This window comes from Pristis pectinata, chromosome 5 (genome assembly GCF_009764475.1).
Source record: "Pristis pectinata isolate sPriPec2 chromosome 5, sPriPec2.1.pri, whole genome shotgun sequence".
In the NCBI taxonomy this organism is placed as follows: Eukaryota; Metazoa; Chordata; class Chondrichthyes; order Rhinopristiformes; family Pristidae; genus Pristis; species Pristis pectinata.
In genome coordinates this window covers 29,841,663-29,858,780 of record NC_067409.1, presented here as the reverse complement: position 1 = coordinate 29,858,780, position 17,118 = coordinate 29,841,663, and the positions used below count along the sequence as shown (strand labels likewise).

Here is a 17,118-nt window from a genome sequence, read left to right as displayed (position 1 = left end):
AACTCACTGTCCTTGGAAAGGTACCGTGTTTTTCTGATAAATCACAGCTTGCATGAAGGATGAGGGGTTGGGATTTTAACCAAACCCGACCAAAGGGAAAGCTACCAGACTCAGTGCAAGTCAGTGGAGAACAACACAGGACAGTTGCAAATTTGGTATTGCAACCCATCTATGGTATTCCTGCCCAATTAGTTTACAAAGAATCAAACCCTGTTCTATACTGCAATCTATTCTGTATGTTCTGTAAATTAATAGCAGCATAGAAGAGAAGAAATGTATCCTCTGTAAGCAATGTAAACACACAGTATATAAGCAGCTGTGCATTAGATTCCACCCGAAATTTGATTCCATTTCAGAAGTTGGGTAACACATAATCACGGAAATGGAGTACAATAGGCAGCTGCTGTGGTGTAACCAACCACATTCATGTTCATTCCTGTTACACAGAACACTGGATTCTAATGCGCAGAATTGGAATATATTTATGATTTCAGTTATGCTGAATTCTTGATATTCGTGAATCAATAAGTCACATTCAGTCCCAGTAAACAAAATATTTGATTTTAGAACTGAATGTGTTATTAGAAGTAAATCTAACCTTAAATGTCAACCAGCAACATTTTTGTCAGAATTTCCTGATGGTACAATAAAGTTGTAGTCACAGCACAAATCCTAGAAACTGTTAATGACTGGATGGAAGTTGCAACTTCTGTTCCAACATTGCAATAAATATTGATTATGTAACTGCTTTATTGCTTTTCTAACAGCTTTAAACAATTGGTTGGAAAACCACTGGGAGTGAATTTCTGGGGAGTGAGGTGGGGTGGTTTGTTGTCTTTGGTAATGGAAAAGCAGTGAAAACCATAGATGTGCAAGGTTAAACTTCACTGCACCTTGCCACAAGGTTTCCCATATATGTTCACAATTTAGACCAGTATCTGAATAATACCTATAAACTCTTAATGTCCCATTTAAGAATATTTTTAAAAGTTAATCAATTTTTTGCAAGAATGTATGCAAAAGGAGCATTCTAATCCTTCTTAATCTCTTTCCTGTTTATATTTTCCCTTCTGAAGGCAACTGATTCTTCTTAGAGTGTGTTTCCACAGGTGCTGACACATATTCAGCACCTTGCCTAAGTGACCAAGTTATGTTAATGAACACAGATGATTGAAGACACAGATATTATAATCACATGGGACACAACTCAAACCTACTCTTATGCTGATGTTCAGTCATTTTTTTCATTTAGAGTCATTTAGAATCATTAGATGACAATCAAGATGAGTAGAAATTCTAACATCATAATCCTTTCACTCTAGCTGAGATTAACTACCTTGATGACAAAACACCTCCTTACCTCAGCTGGATACTAAGAAATGCAGGAAGGTATTAGTGAGTCCCAGTTGGTATGCTTTCATTATTATTACAGCTCTAGGAAACACTTTACCATTTCTTTTCCTGTTCTAGATACCTACCCTACCTCAACGTTCTGTTGCTATTATTGAGATAAAACGGCTTTAGTGACAACTGCAGGGACATCCATTTCTGACCTGTGCTATCTGAAGGAGAATAATTGGAGGTGGATCATCAACTGGGAAAAATAAAAAAGGGTTCAGAAATAAGCTAAGGAAAAATACTTTTTTCTAAGTCTGCTATTCAGAAATCTTTTTCTTGGAATAATTAATTTATATCTTACAGACAAATAACAGGATGTTGCAGGAGAAGATTCTCCAGGTAAATAACCTGTTAGAAGCATTTGGAAATGCCTGCACAGTCATCAACAATAACTCCAGTAGGTTTGGCAAGTACTTGGAAATGAGGTTTACCAGTGGAGGGACAGTCATGGGAGCTCAGATCTCAGAGTACCTGCTCGAGAAGTCAAGAGTCATCCACCAAGCACCGTGAGTAAAGAAAGAAACTTTTGCTACTGCTTTTAGTGAGCTTCCAGCATTTCAGTTAAATGGGCCTCAATCAAAATTATTCTCCAAATGGTGAGGGTCTATATGCAGTTGATGGGTTCACATGATAGGGTGAATTGTTATGTTATTACCACAGGAAAACCAAATGGCCTTTCTACTCACCACACTTCAGGAAAGACGTGACCGAAAAGATTTGTTGGAATGGTTCCAAGGATGAGGGTCTTTTGTTACAAAGGAATGTGTGGAAAAGGTGTGATTGTTCTCCCCAGAGCAAAGAAGGCTAAGCTGAGTTGTGATAAGCATGATCACAATTATAAGAGCTCTAGGCAGAAGACATAGATGGGAACAGTTTGCTGTGGAAAACAAGAGAACTTAGACTTAAGGCAACTACCAAAAGAACCAAAAGTAAAATCTTCATACATTGGTGGGCAGATAGCACCTGGAATGCATTGGTTGAGAGTGATGGGGAAACACTAAATTGCGCCTTCAATGGAATTGGATCATTACTCATCGGGAAAAAAAAATTCTGGGCCACAGAGGAAGAGTCCATGTTGGGACCAGTTATGTTGCTCAAAGGGCTGAACAGCCTCCTGTGCTCTTACCATTCTATTACTCTATAACAACGCATAAGATACTGGAGGAACTCAACGGGTCAGGCAGCATCTATGGAGGGAAATGGACAGTCGGCGTTTTGGGTCGAGACCCTTTACCTGGACTGAAAGATAGAGGGGAGATGGCCAGTCTAAAAGGTGGAGGGAAGGGATGGAGCAAGAGTTGGCTGGTGATCCAGATGGGGGGAGGGGAGAGTGGGAATGATGTCAGAAGCTGGAAGGTGATAGGTTGAAGTGATAAAGAGCGGAAGATCTGATAGGAGAGGAAGGTGGAGCATAGAATAAAAGGAGGGAGGTGGGGTGGGGAACCAGTGGGAGAAGGGTGAGGGTAGAGAGTGATGGGGGTCAGGTGGATCAGGAGGAGAGAGAAAAGGGAATCTTATGACGCTGTCTAACGTTCTTATTATTTTACAGGGGTGAGAAAAATTTCCATATTTTCTACTATATCTATGCTGGCCTGGCACAGAAAAACAAACTAGCTCATTATAAGTTATCCAAGGGTCAACCTCCAAGGTAAATTTGCAAATAGAGGCTCTGGCACTGAGCTTGGGATAAAAAAGTATTTTCGTAACGGTGGTGTGGTTAATTTTGACTTGATTACCTGCCCAGTGGAAAATGCTTTGGGCCAAAACATTCTAGTAGCAAAAGTATTGAGGCTTGCTTTATTCACACTTATTGAGTGACCTTATCTGTGGGCCACAGATATGGACCTTGCTTCTCTAAATCTTCAAGTGCTGCTGTTTAATGTACCTCTGGAAAGGTAGCCTTATGAAACCACATATGAGAAATAATTCTGCAGCATTTTATTTACCACATAAATTGAGAGACCAAGACCGTTTTTAGTGTATTTACATCAATATATGCTCAAAATGTTTACTTAAATTTATATTTGTTCTTTTCCTAATTTTGCATTGGTTTTGATCATTATTTTTTGACATCCTTTAGATATCTGCAGGATGAGAAGATAACAATGATAGAAGAAATAGTAAACAATTTTTTCTACAAAGCCCAGTTTGAAGCTCTTGAACAGTGCTTCAAAGTTATTGGTTTCACTGTCGAGGTAAGAATGCATTATCCACTTTGTAGACATTCTGCCACTGTTACTACATTTTCCAAAGTAGAATGAGAGATGATCTAATTGACACCAATGAAACTCTTAGAAGACTTGACACAATAGATGTGGAGTTTTTGTCTTCCCTAGCTGGGGTGTCTAGAACCAAGCACCAAGAACAGATTCATAATAAGGGGTCAGGCATTCAGGACAGAGATAAGATTTTTTTTCCGGAGGTAGTGAATCTTTAGAATTCTCTACCTGCAAAGGCTGTGGAGATTCGGTCGCTAAGAATATTCAAGGTGGAGATCAGCAGATTTTTATATATGAAGGGAATCAAGGGCTATGGGGTTAGTGGAGGAAAGTGGTATTGAAGTTAAAGATCAGCTTTAACCTTATTGAATGGCAGAACAGGCATTATGAACTGAAAAGCCTACTCTTATGTTCTTATTTTATAATCTTAGTTCATTTGAACATGAGCAATTGATGAAAACAAGAAATCCACTCCTGGATAGAGTAATGGAATCAAAGAAAAATAAAATGATTTGAACAGTATGTAAAGTATTTTTTGGATTCCCTCATCCCTAATTACATTATAATCATGTGGAGTGTTTTCTGCAGGTAACAGGCATGTCTTTTAACAGCAATGCATTTTGTAGAATAGTTCATTTCTTATTAATTCTCAAGCCGAATCTGAAAGCACTTTTTAAAAATATTGTTAATTGGTAAACAAGTCCAAGTTGTCCTGTGAAGGTAGTGTCTTTCCTTCTTCTTAAACACTGCAGTAAAAGTTGATATTAATGAGCAAATAATACAGCCTAACACACCAAGGTGGCATATTGCAAGAGCACTGTTGAACCGTTCCCTTAGACGTTGAGATGGACTCTGACCTCACAGTCTACCTTGTTGTGACCTTGCACCTTATTGTCTACCTGCAATGCACTTCCCTGTAGCTGTAACACTTTACTCTGTAATTGTTTTGTCACTGGTACTACCTCAATACACTCTGTACTAACTCAATGTATCTGTACTGTGTAATGAATTGATCTGTATGAACAGTAAGCAAGACAAGTTTTTCACTGTACCTCAGTACGAGTCACAATAATAAACCAATACCAATACAGAGATGCAATGCTACTCTTTATATATTGCATATGTTGCATGGCTGCAGAAAAAAATGAGTGAATACTTAAACTGCACCCACAACTTTCAATCTGTCCAATGGGCCCAGGAAGCACCAAGGTGGTTAAGAGGTGATCTTACATTGAAGGCGGTATTTCAAACAGATTCCAAGCGCTCCACATGTTATGTGGCTTACCTCTCACTTACATTGAGTTTGGTGCCATGACGAGCTTTCCAGTAGGCCTCAGATCACTGAACCTGAGAATGTATCATTTGGAAACATTATTACAGCACCAGCGATCAGGGTTCAATTCCCGCCACTCTCTGCAAGGAGTTTGAACATTTTCCCCGTGACTGCGTGGGTTTCCTTTGGGTGCTCTGGTTTCCTCTCATATTCCAAAGACATACGGGTTAGTACGTTAACATGGGTGTAATTGGGTGGCGCAGGCTCGCTGGGCCGGAAGAGCCTGTTACTGTGCTGTATAAATAAAGTTTTAAACTTTTATGTCTTTATCCACAGATAATGGGGCAGGACTTGGCTTTAAATTGGTTTATTATTGTCACATGTACCGAGGTACAGTGAAAACCTTTGTTTTGATGCCATCCATGCAGATCATTTCATTACAACAGTGCATTGAGGTAGTACAAGGGAAAACAAGAACAGAATGCAGAATAAAGAGTTGCAGTAACAGAGAAATTGCAGTGCAGGCAGACAATAAGGTGCAAGCCATAATAAGGTAGATTGTGAGGTCAAGAGTCCACCTTTTTGTGTGAGGGGACCTTTTAATAGTCTTATAACAGTGGGATAGAAGCTGTCCTTGAGCCTGGTGTTTCATGCTTTCAGGCTTTTGTATCTTGTGCCCAATGAGAGGGGAGGAAAAGAGAGAATATCTGGGGTTGGTGGGGTCTTTGATTATGTTGACTGCTCTACCGAGGCAGTGAGAAGTGTAGACAGAGTCTATGGAGGGGAGGCTGGTTTCTGTCGGTAATTATATATTTACTATATTGAAATAGGTCTTTTAGTTATATATTAGTGACTATAATTGTATGCACAGGTTCTTGTCTGCTCTCTTAAACTCTTTAATAATTTTAAAGACTTTTATCAGGTCACCTGTCAGTTGCTTTCCTAAATCCTATTAGGTTATTAAAAGGTTTCTATATATAGTTACAGTCCTCTGTATGGATTACATTCCTCAATTTGGTGTCATCTGCAAAGTTTGAAATACCCCTTTAATCTGTGTTCAATTTGTTAATCTAAATTGTGAACAGCAGATGCCCCTGCACCAATCCCTGTGAAATTTCACTTTTCAGTTTTTGCCTCTCTGAGTAACTGCCTTTAACATCTACTGTTTAGTTTCTGCATTCACCTTCTGATCCTGTGTGCTACTTGCCTCCTGAGTTCTGACGTTAGCCATAGGTTTAGCTTATCAAAGGCCTTTTAAAAATTAAGTAAAATGGCAAACAGTGATTTGGCATACCCTTTCAGATTGCTCAATTTTTTATTTCTAAAAGCTTATTTATCAATATTTGAACAATAAACGATAATCAAATGTGTTAACTTGTGGAAGGATATTATCTGAATGCACTAACACTCTTTAATAATTTCCCTTCAGGAACTGGGGAACATATACAGTATTCTGGCAGCCATCTTGAACATTGGTAACATTGAGTTTACTTCAGTTGTGACAGAGCACCAGACTGACAAAAGCAATATTGTTAATTTTGCGGTTCTGGAAAATAGTAAGTTATCGGTAACAACTCACTTTTTTACAATTGTTTCGCATGCATTATGTTCTGCAGGTTACAGTGGGAACCTGGCAAGCAACAGAGTAAATTCCAAGAGGCAATATTCCAAAGTGGATCTTCAGCCTGAGAGAGCAGGGGGTCACACTCAGTGGAGGCAGAGGCCAGAGAGTTGGGGGTAAAAGTTAAAGCCTTTTATTGTGACCTTCTTGCTTGCAGCAAAATAAAATCAGCAGACAATTCAGATCTGAATTCTTTACTAGGCAACTTCCATGTTGGAATTGCAGTTTTACTGTATCTATCTTCGATAATGATGTATTTTCAGCACATAGCTTTTCTGGAATGAATTATGAATACTTTTGGGAAGATCTAAGAGCCATGGATCTTGGACTGTTTTGTTTTCTTTTGATTTAACTTCTCTGCAGCCTCGTAGCATAGATCATGCCTAAAGTTTTCACTGCGTTCTTCCTGCAGAGTTCAGATGCACACAGCCTCACAGCTCTCCCACCCTCTAAGATTTGATCTTGAATCACTGACCTCTTTCACCATACCTTTTAATTTCTGGAAACTATCTGGTTCTCTTTAACATTGTCCAACCTGTCCTATCCCATCCTTTGCTATTTGCATATCCTCATAACAGATATCATTTCAATAACTCAATGTGATACCCATCCTATATTCCCAATTCTTTTCCTTCATTGTGCTCATAAGTCCAAACAGTAATCCAGCTGAGGGTCCTAAATGCACTCATCAATATCTTTGGACCTTTATGTTCTGAAATCGTCCCTGATAAAACCTAGGGTTCTATTTCTGGAGCCTTTTTAACTTTGCATTTAGTAAACTGTGAACCTTCAGTCTCAAATCCGTCTACATTTCCAGATCACCAAATCAGAATGTATAACCTTGTTCACTGATGAGGGACGGTGAGGGAATAGGTTTTGTCTCAGTATAAAGGGACCATATATTCATAAATGTTTGCTGATTGATTTACACTAAATCAGAGGATGAGGTCAGAGAGCCACCATTGATACTCTCTGCCAAGCATCAGGATTGCATGTTTCTTCTGAAGGAATTTTGTTCCCAATATGTCTTATCTCATACCTCAGTAAAGCTGTTCCTAAGTCATGTTTGAAATTGTAAATGGTTTTATGTTGGGAGAATTACAAATTAGTTACCCAAATCTCCATACTTGATCCTTTGGTGCTCAAGTTGGACTCCCCATTAAGTGAATTGCTTCACTGAATTTGCCATTGGATGCTATGATGGAAACAAATCTACTAAAAGGATGAGTTTGTTCAGCTGTCAAGATTTTCCTGATCCCTAACATTTGATCTGACCTCATGTTTCAAGACTAGTAGTAAAATAACCAAATCATTAAACTTTAGACTAGTAAGCACAGTAGGACGAGACCAGTATGCTCTCATTTCCCATCATCTCCTTTTCTCTATTATCACTGCAATGTTTTTCTAAAAGCATTTATCCAAATACCTTCTGAATCCAAATACAACTGAATTCACCCAACCCATTGTCAGCTAAAGCATTGTGAATCCTAATCACCCTTTTTGAAAAAGTTATTCCTTGACGTCACCTCTGATTATTTTGCCAGCCACCCTAAAACTATTCCCTCTGGTTATCTAAACTATTAACTATTATCCTTAACTATTCAAAAAGAGTTTCTCTTTAATTAAAAGAAAAACAACGCAGGTGCTGAAATAATAACTATTGCATATTTCCTAAAGTGCCAAAGTGTGAACATAATACTTAAGCTGGGTCTCAACCAGAGTTTACATAGGTTTATCACATTATTTCTCTTTTTACAAGCTATGGCTCTATTTATAAAGCCTAATTGTCCATATTAATTGCATTGATCCAACTATCTATCTCCCTTTGGTCCAGGGACCAGGCATTCACCAGAACACTCTTGATTTTTGGCACTAACAACGCTCTATACTAGCAGCAGCATGTTGTAAGCTGCTTCTGAAATTCAGTTCCATTGAAGTTAATAGAAGCAAATTTCACATGGTGCACGTATTGCAATCAGATGGAGATGAATTTCTAGTCAACTGTTCTCTAACACTTAGCCAATTTCATATCCATACCAGTCCTGCCCCTTTTACCTCACTGGTTTCAATTTTGCTAACAAATGCAATATGTTGTACTTCATCAAATACTATTTGTTCATTAACACGACACAAATTGCATTGCCCCATCAACCCTCTTTGGTACAATGTTAATGTCACATTTGTCAAACCATAACAAATCCATGCTGGCTGTTCTTAATTAGTTCATAATTGTAAATATTGTGACTTTGAACTGAATCACCAGAAAGACACTGAAGCTGGTTGAGGAATGGTCTTCATCATTACAAGCAGACATTCTCCTGGAGACCCTCTCAGTGGAGTCTCCTAAACTCACAGTAAAACAGATTTTTTACACTCCTGGGCACAAAAGTAACAGCAGGTGATTCAATACAATTTCAATAGTTACAATGACATTGTTCACTTCAATACATATCTACAGTGGGAGACACCTCTGGATGTTCAAACACCTTTGTTGGGACAAATTAATTCACATGGATGGTCTAAAATCTTCGGAGGACAGAGATCCCAGATACCCACAATTAATGCTGTGAGGGCTGACTCTCTGAGTACTCAAATATCCCAACTGTTGATTGATCAAATATGCCTCCGACCATGTCTGATGTGCTAAGTGGCAATATAAGTCTGGTCTAGAAGCTTCCTTGACCTCAGTCACAATCGTGCAAAATAATTTAGCCATAGTTGCCTGATTTGATTAAGGCCAATTAACATAACCCCACGTTGTTTTACTTTTGACTGATGCATACAAGAACATCTCATGGTCACTTCACTTTGCAAACCATATCACTTGATCAACAAGCCCCATGCTGTGGGCCAGTAGCCTGTGCTCTGTAGACAGTACTGTTTGTTTACAATGCTGTCCTTTTAACTTCAGACTGATTACTGCTTGCAATTTACATTAAGAACTGAAGACTGGTTCTTATTTGAAACAATGCATTGTATATTCACATAATTCCATAACTCCCAAACCCCTAACAATGGAATGCCTGTTTTTTTTGGAGTATTCTTTCTACAAGTTTTACCACCACCAACGTGAGTTAATCTGATCTATAACTGCTGGGTTTATCCTTCCCACTCTCTTTGAGAAAGAGTGTGATGTTTGGAATCCTCCAGTCCTTTGGCACTGCACCTATTTATAAGGTTGGCATATTTTGTGTAATTTCAACCTTTCCTTTCCTCAACAACATGGGATTCAGCAAGTTTGCACAGATGGTTATCTGTATTTAAATGCCTCCATTCTTCCCAGGACTTCTTTTATCTCAACAATCTTATTTATCGTAGCTTTGTCAAGAGTCCTCTTCCTTGGTAATGCTACTACAAAGTACTCATTTAGAAGCTCAATCTTGGGGTCTGCCTCCAGCAAGGAATCTCCTGAGTGACTTCTCTGACGAGTTCCTTAACTGAAGACCCTTGGTTTCCTTTTACATTAGCCACTTGCAGATGTCGAATTTTTGAGTCTTGAGACAGCTCAATTAAATATATGTTTATATAAGCATATGGCTGAGTTTGTTTCCAGCAATTAACTTGTGAAGAGATTTCCATCACAACTATTAATTTTTGAATGTGACATTCATGTCTGAAATAAATGGTCTGTGTCTTCTGTAATATCCACCACTGACAAGAGAAAGCCGAATGGAAGGAAGTAGTCATCACAGATTCTGCGGTATCTGTTACAAAATGAAACATTGTTTTTTGGGAATGAATTAAATAGCAACAATAACGTGCATTTGTAACTGAAGATAGTTGGGAAAATATAATATTTCAGTGTAAAAATATCTACCTGTCAAGGTGCATGACCAATGATGTGAAATGAAAGCCAGAGCAAATAGACTATTTGACTGCATTTCTGTTTTGATCCAATCTGAAACAAAACTTATTGATCACCAGTGGAAATAAGGGCAATGAGGAGATTATTTCAGAACCAGAGTAAGGTGATTGAAATAGAAGAATTCACTTTGATTTTATTGCATTCCCTGTCTCTTTCTCAAAAGTCTTCTGGTAAACTTCCTTTAATTTGCAGCCTCTTCATTGCTGAGTATCCAAACAGATGAGCTACAGGAAGCTCTCACGTCTCATTGTGTAGTGACTCGAGGAGAAACAATTGTGCGCCCCAACACAGTCGAGAAAGCAACCGATGTCAGAGATGCGACAGCCAAGGCTTTGTATGGTCGTCTCTTCAGCTGGATAGTCAACCGCATCAATACCTTACTAAAGCCAGAGACATTTCTGAGGTAATAACATCATCAATCATTTTTGCTCTGTTTAACTGACTTGCCATAAGTGGGGAATCGATGAGTAATAATACCGCTTTCTAGGAAGCAACCTAGACGTGCGTTTCTGCAGTTTGACCTTCATGGTTGCATGTTTAGGTTAAGTTGTCCTTCAATCAAAGAAAGAAAATATTTTTAGTCAGCCTTGCCTGCTGTTTACAAGTTCTTCCTGAGGAGGAACAAACATTTTATAAACCATATTAGGTGGAAGCAAAATTATACACCCAACGTGAAACTAAGAACAGTTAGGTGTTCTTATTTTAAAATATTGGTAATACAATACAAATAGATTTTGGGTGAAAACAAATCTATACACCAACTAAATTCTGGCTTTGCAATAATTGTAAAAGCTGAAAAGATTTAAATTAGAGTCTATGTTATTAGTATCAGGAAGTGAGTGAGGTGTGTGCATATTTGGGAATGTTGCTTTGGAAAATGCTGAAGGCTAAAAATCCGGGGAAGTGTCATATCTTATTCATATTAATTGAATTAATACTTTTTGTTTCAAGTAATTGCAACTTTCTCAATCTCTGGCACGTCCATATATGTTGACAATTTAAGATTACCAGCATTACAGAATGCTATATAAGCCAGTACCAGTCTTGAAGTATATATAATGTTGATTGTGAACAATAATTATTACTTTAGGCTGGCACACTTTTAAGGTTTGTGTCATGTGACGTACTGCTGTCCGAATTCCAACAATGTGTAGGGAACATCCTAAGAGGCAGAGAAGAACCCTTGAATAAGTCACACATCCCTTGTTTGTGCACCTTATGTCTTGAGTATATTAGTCTGTGCAATCTGCAATGGACTTTGCAGAGGTTATCTCGTTGAAACCACATAGTTTACATTTCTGATGAGGATGAGATGGGAAGAATTGCAACCATCAAAGTGACAAAGTTGAGGAAGTTGTGTGATTACATGATCGCATTAGTAGCTCGAGTCTGTGAGGCTGACAAATAATTACAGCAAGTCTGAGGTGCAAATGTGAGCACAAGGGAAAAGCTAACACCTGCAAAATTTGTTGAAAATAAAGGGGGAAACCTAGAAATTGTCAGAGTGGAAGTCGGTACAAAATGGCAGTCCAATCCCAGACCAGTTACACTGGAAAGCTTGGGTGGGCAAGAACCTTTCCACTTGTATATTGAACTTCTGCAAGGTTTGTGCCTCAAATTAACAGGTGAAAATCTTGATTAAATTAAACTATCTCACAACCATGCCCAGCTTAATGAAGACAAAGAAAACCAATACTCCTTTACAATCAACACTCACAGAGGTTGTATTCATGTGCCAAAGCTAATAGAACATAGAACAATGTAGCACAGGAACTGGCCCTTTGGCCCACAATGTTGTGCCAACCTAATTACACTAGTAACTAAACTAATTAAACACCTAACTAAATGCCTAACTATGATAAAAATCATTGCCAGAAATGTTCCAGGTGACTATGATAAACAATGTTGCATGCCTGCAGCACTATCTGTAAGCAGGATGATATTCTAACTGCAACTGTCACAGTGGAAGCAAACCTACAGATACTTGACAATGTGTTCAGCAGATTTCATCAACATAATGTCAAGTTTAAAAACAAGCTTTGTGCACTCATGCAAATGGAAGTGATAGACTTGAGCCTGCAGGTAGATAAAAATGTTCTGCAGCTTGTTTAAGTGAACATTGAGTCCATCATCAGAGCTAGAAAATCTGAAAATGAGAATGTTACTGAGTTTCAGTTACCAAGGTATGATCCAATACCATGCTTTTCTTCTCACCAACCCTGCCATTACATAGACTCCACCTCATGAGCTATTAAAAATAGACAAACTTTGGCTTCCTGGGAAATATGAGCAAAATGTGCATGGTCTGTTCAAGAAAAGCCTCAACAATGAGTCCTTTTTGGTACATGATGACAATCACCATATGCTAAATTTTTACTTGGATTCTGAATAGCCATGTGAGCATCTTAAACTTGGGCCTGCTTGAAAATTGCATCAATTGGGCATGACAACACCTCCATATTTCAAGCAAATAATGACAGTCACATCTTTATATTTGGGGAGAATAGCAGAACAGGCACTTGACTGCCAGTATTACATCAGTCAGATTATCCTTTTGTTTTTAACTGTATTGCAAAGAAATAAGTAAAGATCGAAAAGCAGCCTCAAATATTGTCCTGATCAAATGGCTTCTTCATGCCTCATGCCTGGAGATTCCGGGTGATGAATTGTTGACCTGCAGCTATGTCATTATGCACAGCAGTGAATGGAGAAAAGCCTTTGGGTGAGAAAGGTCAAAGAGAAATTCAGAAAGCATATCCTCTCAGTAGAGTTCAGAATAAATGCAGCTCGGACTTCCAAGATCCATTTAGGCACAGTGCTTGGCTGACAAAGGGAGAAGCATCAAATATAATAAACGAAAGCATGGAGGAAATTTTATCTCATCTTGCTTGGTATGAATGGAGCAAAGTGAAGGGTAAGAAAGCCTATAAAATGGAATGTTCATCCTTGTAAGTTTATTCCCAGTGAATCACACTGGCTCGCACATTAACCTCGTTGAGATTGGGTACTATAACATCAATAGGACCCTGAACTGCATTTTACTCTGGGCCTGAAAGAGAAAGCTCAGTGTTCTTCTGATTATCAAGCCCCAGCAAAGGAGCAGCCTTGTTTCATATTTTATGTTTCAGAGTAATTGAGCATGTTTGAGAGCCTTCCTTGCCATTTACCTTGTTCAGTGAACCTCATGTTGCCAGAACTTCTGCTGCTGCTTCTTTCTAGCGTGCAGCTGACTGGTGTCACAAAGATGGGGTTTGCTGCCAACTTAGGGCTGTGTGTGCAAAACCCCATCCCACCCTCACCACCCACAACTCAGGCAAAAATTAAACCAACCCCATCTTTTGCTCACTTTACTGACTTGTATGCCCAGTCCAGTACAAATTAATGTATCCATAATTCATTTATATTCCAGTGATGCTGAAAATAACGTGGACAAAGGAACCTACATTGGGATTCTTGATATATTTGGCTTTGAGAACTTTAAGAGAAATTCCTTTGAACAATTATGCATTAATATTGCCAATGAACAGATTCAGTTCTACTTCAATCAACACATCTTTGCCTGGGAACAGGTACTGTCAATCTATTTACTACAACAGGTGGCAAGTTACACTTGTCAAAGGACTTGAGATCATTTTAAAGGTGCAATAATTAGAGTTAACATTAAACTTCAGTTTATAGACATTATGTTAGTGAGGTTGTTTAATTAAAGAAAACATTTGGGAAAATAATCCAATACTTTTTACATCCATGTTTATCTCAAAGTGTTTAACAGCATTGAAGTACTTTTGAAGTGTGGTCATTGTTATAATGTGGAGGAGGTAGTCACTGATTTATGTATAGCAATATCTCAGAAGTATAATAAATTATCAAACTGTTTTCTTTGGTAGTATTTCTTGAGGGACAAATCCTGGACAAGAAATCCCATCTCATTTTGTGGCATGATTTATATGCACCAGTTTCCTTTCAGTTGAAAAGACTTAAAAAAGCTCACTTTCTGGTACTTTGTATAAAATCATCACAACTTCAACTGAAAGACTACCTTCTTCTTTCTACCACCTAAAATTAAATGCTATAGCTATGGAAAATGAAAGAAAACAGTAGAGATGTCTATCATTGCATTTTCTGTGGTTATGGAGCATCAGGGAAGTAGATCTGTAGACCTGGTTAATTTCTGTAGAGTCATAGAGTGATATAGCACAGAAACATTCTTTTTGGTCCAACTTGTTCCTGCCGACCTAAATGCCCATTGAAGCTAGTCTCATTTGCCTGCATTTGGCTCATATCCCTCTGAACCTTTCTGATTCCTGTACCTGTCCAAATGTCTTTTAAATGTTGTTATTGTACCTGCCTCAACCACTTTCTCTGGCAGCTCATTCCATATAGGCACCTTGCTCCGTGAAGATGTTGCCCCTCAGGTTCCTTTTAAATCTTTCCTCTTTCACCTTAAACTTATGCCCTCTAGTATTTGGTTCCCTTTCCCTGGGAGAAAGACTGTGTGCATTCACCCTACCTATGTCCCTCATGACTTTATACACCACTATAATGTCACCCTCGGTCTCCAACATTCCAAGGAATAAATTCCTAGCCTGCCCAACCTCTCCCTATAACTCAGGCCCTCGAGTCATGGCTACATTCTCGTAATTCATCTTTGTACTGTTTCCAACTTACTGACATCTTTCCTATAACAGTGTGACCAAAACTGTACACAGTACTCCAAGTGCAGCCTCCCCAACGTCTTGTACAAATGCAACATAATGTCCCAACTACTATACTCAATGCCTTGACTGATGAAGGCCAGCGTGCCAAATGTCGCCTTCACCATCCTGTCTACCTGTGATGCCACTTTCACCAAACTACGTACTTGTACTCTTAGGTCCCTCTGTTCTACAATGCTCCCAAGGGCCCTACTGTTCACTGTGAAAGTCCTACTTTGGTAGGACCATGTCTACTGAGAAAATTTCATTTGAACTGAGGAGTACAAATCCAAACTAAAAACAGAAAATGCTGAAAATACTGAGCAGGTCAGGCAATATCATCAACATTCTGTTCTTGTTTCAGATTTACAGCATCTGAAGTTGTTTGTTTTTCAACCGCAAATGCAAATAGAAACATAGAAAACCTACAGTACAATATAGGCCCTTCGGCCCACAAAGTTATGCCAGACATGTCCCTACCTTAGTAATTACTAGGCTTACCCATAGCCCTCTACTTTTCTAAGCTCCATGTACCTATCCAAAAGTCTCTTAAAAGACCCTATCGTATCCGTCTCCACCACCATTGCCAGCAGCCTATTCCACGCAATCACCACTCTCTGAGTAAAAAAACTTACCCCTGACATCTGCTCTGTACCTACTCCCCAGCACCTTAAACCTGTGCCCTCTAGTGGCAACCATTTCAGTCCTGGGAAAAAGCCTCTGACTATCCACACAATCAATGCCTCTTATCATCTTATACACCTCTATCAGGTTACCTCTCATCCTCTTTCGCTCCAAGGAGAAAAGGCTGAGTTCACTCAACCTACTTTCATAAGGCATGCTCCCCAATCCAGGCAACATCCTTGTAAATCTCTTCTGCACCCTTTCTATGGCTTCCACATCTTTCCTGTAGTGAGGTGACCAGATGGTGATAATAATGTGGAATAAAAAAAGGAAACAGTGAGCATTATACTACTGGATTGGTGTAGAAAGAAACATCCTGTTCAGCAATGTGCATCAGGGAAGGAAATTTGCTAGAATAACCCAATCTGATTCCAGGCCTACTGAAAGATAGATGGTTCATCACTGCCATCTAAATTGGCCTAGAAAGCAAATCATGCAGTTCATGGACAATAAATGTTGGCTTTGTCAATAACAACAAATTTCCCTGAACGAATATGAAAAATTCTTGCAGTAAGAAAATGCTGTATTAATGCATCTCATTGGAAAGTCTCCACAGTAGTGGGAAAACCTCATTAGCACCAACACATCCAATGGGATAATCCACTGGCGGGATTTTGTGCCTATTGACTAAATCCCAATAGCATCAATGTATCTAGTATGTAAATCACATTTGCAATGTGTCTACTGAGAAAATTTCATTTGCATCAACATGCCTGTTGGGCAAATCCAATTAGCAACAATGTACCTAAGGGCAAAATTGCATTAGCATCAATTCATACAGCAGGAAAATCCCATTAGCATCAATATATCAATTGGTCAAATCTTATTAGCATTAGCCTACCTAACAGGAAAATTTATTTTGCCTCAAGATGTTGCACAGGAAAATTCCGTTAGTCCCGATATGCCCATTTTACACAGTGAAATTTGTATCAAAGGAATTCATTGTGAATAAAGGATGAAAACACAGGTATGAGCACCATTTTCCATGAGGATCAGCTCAAATTGTCATCAGTAGGAAGACGACCATGAAGTGAACTGTTTAAAAGGCTTGCACATCTGACACTCAGAAATGTGTTTAACTCTGATTCAGGCAGGCTGACTTAATGCGTCCTGTCATTCCAGAGCCTTGCCATGGCCAGCAAAAAAATCAAATGTGAAGGATGCAGTTTAGAAAATAATAAAGGAGCTAATGGAAAACGGCGCAGTAATCGTGCTTCTCCATCTGATGCCCACCTTCACAGATAGGATTAGAAACATTAACTGGCTGTTTAAGGAGTCACAGTTGTCCTTTTTACTACAGACAGAATACGGATGATATAAAGGCCATTTTTTATGGTGCTAATGCATTTGATTGAAGTTATCTG

At 38.8% G+C, this 17,118-nt stretch overlaps 1 protein-coding gene across 1 annotated transcript in view; it reads left to right on the top strand.

Moving 5' to 3' along the window:
* myo3a (myosin IIIA) overlaps window positions 1-17,118 on the top strand; it is a 180,065-nt gene that overhangs the window by 32,405 nt on the left and 130,542 nt on the right. Inside the window, exons 6-11 of the mRNA XM_052016177.1 lie at window positions 1,702-1,904; window positions 2,948-3,046; window positions 3,479-3,593; window positions 6,320-6,446; window positions 10,569-10,779; window positions 13,786-13,945. Of these exons, the coding sequence (XP_051872137.1) occupies window positions 1,702-1,904; window positions 2,948-3,046; window positions 3,479-3,593; window positions 6,320-6,446; window positions 10,569-10,779; window positions 13,786-13,945 (915 nt within the window). The remainder of the gene's footprint in view (window positions 1-1,701; window positions 1,905-2,947; window positions 3,047-3,478; window positions 3,594-6,319; window positions 6,447-10,568; window positions 10,780-13,785; window positions 13,946-17,118) is intronic.